Source organism: Orussus abietinus, unplaced genomic scaffold, assembly GCF_000612105.2.
Source record: "Orussus abietinus isolate OABI.00-Male unplaced genomic scaffold, Oabi_2.0 scaffold543, whole genome shotgun sequence".
NCBI lineage: Eukaryota > Metazoa > Arthropoda > Insecta > Hymenoptera > Orussidae > Orussus > Orussus abietinus.
In genome coordinates this window covers 49,503-51,870 of record NW_019394685.1, presented here as the reverse complement: position 1 = coordinate 51,870, position 2,368 = coordinate 49,503, and the positions used below count along the sequence as shown (strand labels likewise).

Below are 2,368 nucleotides of genomic sequence, written 5' to 3'. Positions count from 1 at the left end.
GCCGGATTCGGAGTTGCTTATCGCCTTTCACATCACCTTAAGTTAAGTTAGTTTCTGCGGTTAGAGTTTTATGTCCCTATGCTACCAAGATCTCAGGATCCTTTGTAGCTTCCTGCTGCTTCACTGAGGCCGGTCCGCAAGTCCCAGCCCTGCTTTATTCGCTAGTCTTATAAGGTTGTCCACCCTCAGGTGTTGCAGGTCGCTGGGATCCAGAAATGCTTTTCCTAACTCCCTTTATCTGCGGGTGGCGAGTACAGGGCAGCTACACAAGATGTGTATGCTGTTATCCCTGTCCTCGTCGCACACTCGACATTCGGGCTCATCGACTAATCCGAGTTTATGTATATGTGCCCGTAGGGCAGCATACCCCGTGAGGAAGCCTATGGTTAGCCTCACCCCTCCCCTGCTCATCTTCAGGAGTTCCTTGGTTCTCCTAGTCGATGGCCTGTTTATCAGCTTCCTTGCTTGCCGGAAGCTAGTGGGGTTTTTCCAGCGATTCTCGTGGATTCGCTCTAGAGAGTTCCTGATTTCTCGCTTTCCTTCTGCAAAGGGTTCCCTACAACCTGTCCCGAAGGTGTATTTAAGACTCCCTTTTTGGCCAGATCATCCACCACCTTATTGCCTGGTATTCCTTGGTGCCCTGATACCCAGATTATGGTTACCTTGGTCCGGGTCCCTAGGTTTTCCAAGTCTTGCATACATTTCCAGACCACGTCTGACGTGGTGGCGTTGGCAAGAGCTTCGATAACAGTTCGGCTGCCCGTGCGGATGTATACGTGTCCATAGTTTATTTTCTTCATAAGCAAACTTCTGACACTCTTACTTGTTGCCAGTATTTCAACCTGGAAGATCGTGGCATGCGTTCCCATCAAGATACTATCCCTATGGTTCGTCTTTGACTCATAGATACCAGCCCCGTAGCTGCCCTTGAATCCTGATCCATCGGTATACCAGGCTTCTGCCTTAGGGTCAATTGGGGATTTTGGCCTCTGCCATTTCTCCCTGGTAGGTATGATCATTCTAAATGCTTTACCTATTTGATATTTTTGGGGGATTTGATCCTGTGTAGCTGTGAACAGGGGCCCGTTTAGAAACCTTAGCCCAGTATGACTCGTGCCTGTGGGCATCCACTCCCCCTGACACTTGAGCCTGTACGCCGCGATCCTCGCTTGTGCAAGGATCCGGAGGTCCAGAGGTAGAAGACCGAGAGCCACTTCCAGCGCCTCAGTAAGGGTGGTCTTCATGGCCCCCGCCGCCGTCCGCAGGAAGCCCCCCCGCAGGCTTCGCAGCAGGTTCCGAGCCCCCACCCTTTCCACCCTGGGCCACCAGATCACTACGGCGTACGTCACGCGCGGAACGAGGACCGCTTCGTAGACCCACAGGGCGACTTTGGGTTTTAAACCCCATATCTTGCCCATGGCTCTTTTGTACATCCACATCGTTGCGTACAATTTCTTCCTTTGGGTTTCCAAATAGATTTTCCAATTCACTTTAGAGTCCAAGTGGACCCCTAAGTATTTAACTGAGCTGGCGTATTCAATATTCTTTCCCTACATCCTTAGTAGATGGATGGGTTCCGGTTCGTATTTCCTAGTAAAGATCAAAGCAGCGGTCCTTTCAGAGTTGTTCGTCAGTCCCACCGCCTTGCACCAATTTTCCGTGATTTTTAGAGCGCCTGCAACTATGTCCCTCAATGTGCCTAGGTGGTCTTCCCTTGCCATGATGGCTACATCATCGGCATAGCCAAAGACGTGGAGACCGGCCTGTAGCAATTTCGATAGGAGATCGTCCATCACGATGCACCACAATAGGGGTGATTGTACTCCCCCCTGCGGGCACCCCTTCGTGGGTCTTCCTTGAATCATGTGTTCTTCGTGATAATTTCGGCGGCCCGCCGTTCGGCACCCCCATTCTCTGTTTTCTCATCGGTCGAAGGTTAGGCTATCATGGCCTGATCCCTCATTCGTTCTTGTTTTATGCGGCGCTTTTAAGCCTCGCAAATGCGGTTTCTGGCCCTTGCAGTCCCAGTAACCGTTTTCTCCTCAGGTCGTTTGTTCTTCGAAGGAGCCCCGTTATGTGGAGTCTGTTCTTTTAAATTTAGTTTTAATTTTTCTATCTCGTTCATTTTTAATCCCATGAGTACCGCGGTGATGCGTTGTCAGCCCAGCAGAGCCGCGATTGCCCAGGCCTTGGCTACTTACTCCCAGAGTTCGCCCGGTGTCTGGGAGACACCGTTTTCGACGCAGCTCCCCCTGCGCCACGCAGCCTTCGGCACAGTTGTTCACACATTGGCTTAAGGAGTGCCTCTTTATCAGCCATGCTCGGTTCGACCCTTTCGGGTGGCTCCGAGCGTGAGTTTAGCCTGGTC

The 2,368-nt window shown here is 51.5% G+C and overlaps 1 protein-coding gene across 1 annotated transcript; it reads right to left on the bottom strand.

The window, feature by feature from the left end:
- Nucleotides 1-512: 512 nt before the first annotated feature.
- Nucleotides 513-1,439, bottom strand: LOC111674059. The gene has a single exon (XM_023432993.1). The coding sequence runs from the start codon at nucleotides 1,437-1,439 to the stop codon at nucleotides 513-515; it is 927 nt and encodes a 308-aa protein (XP_023288761.1).
- Nucleotides 1,440-2,368: the final 929 nt, after the last annotated feature.

Coding starts and splice junctions, on each gene's coding strand:
- LOC111674059 (XM_023432993.1), bottom strand. CDS start 1,439: ATGTGGATGTACAAAAGAGCCATGGGCAAGATATGGGGTTTAAAACCC.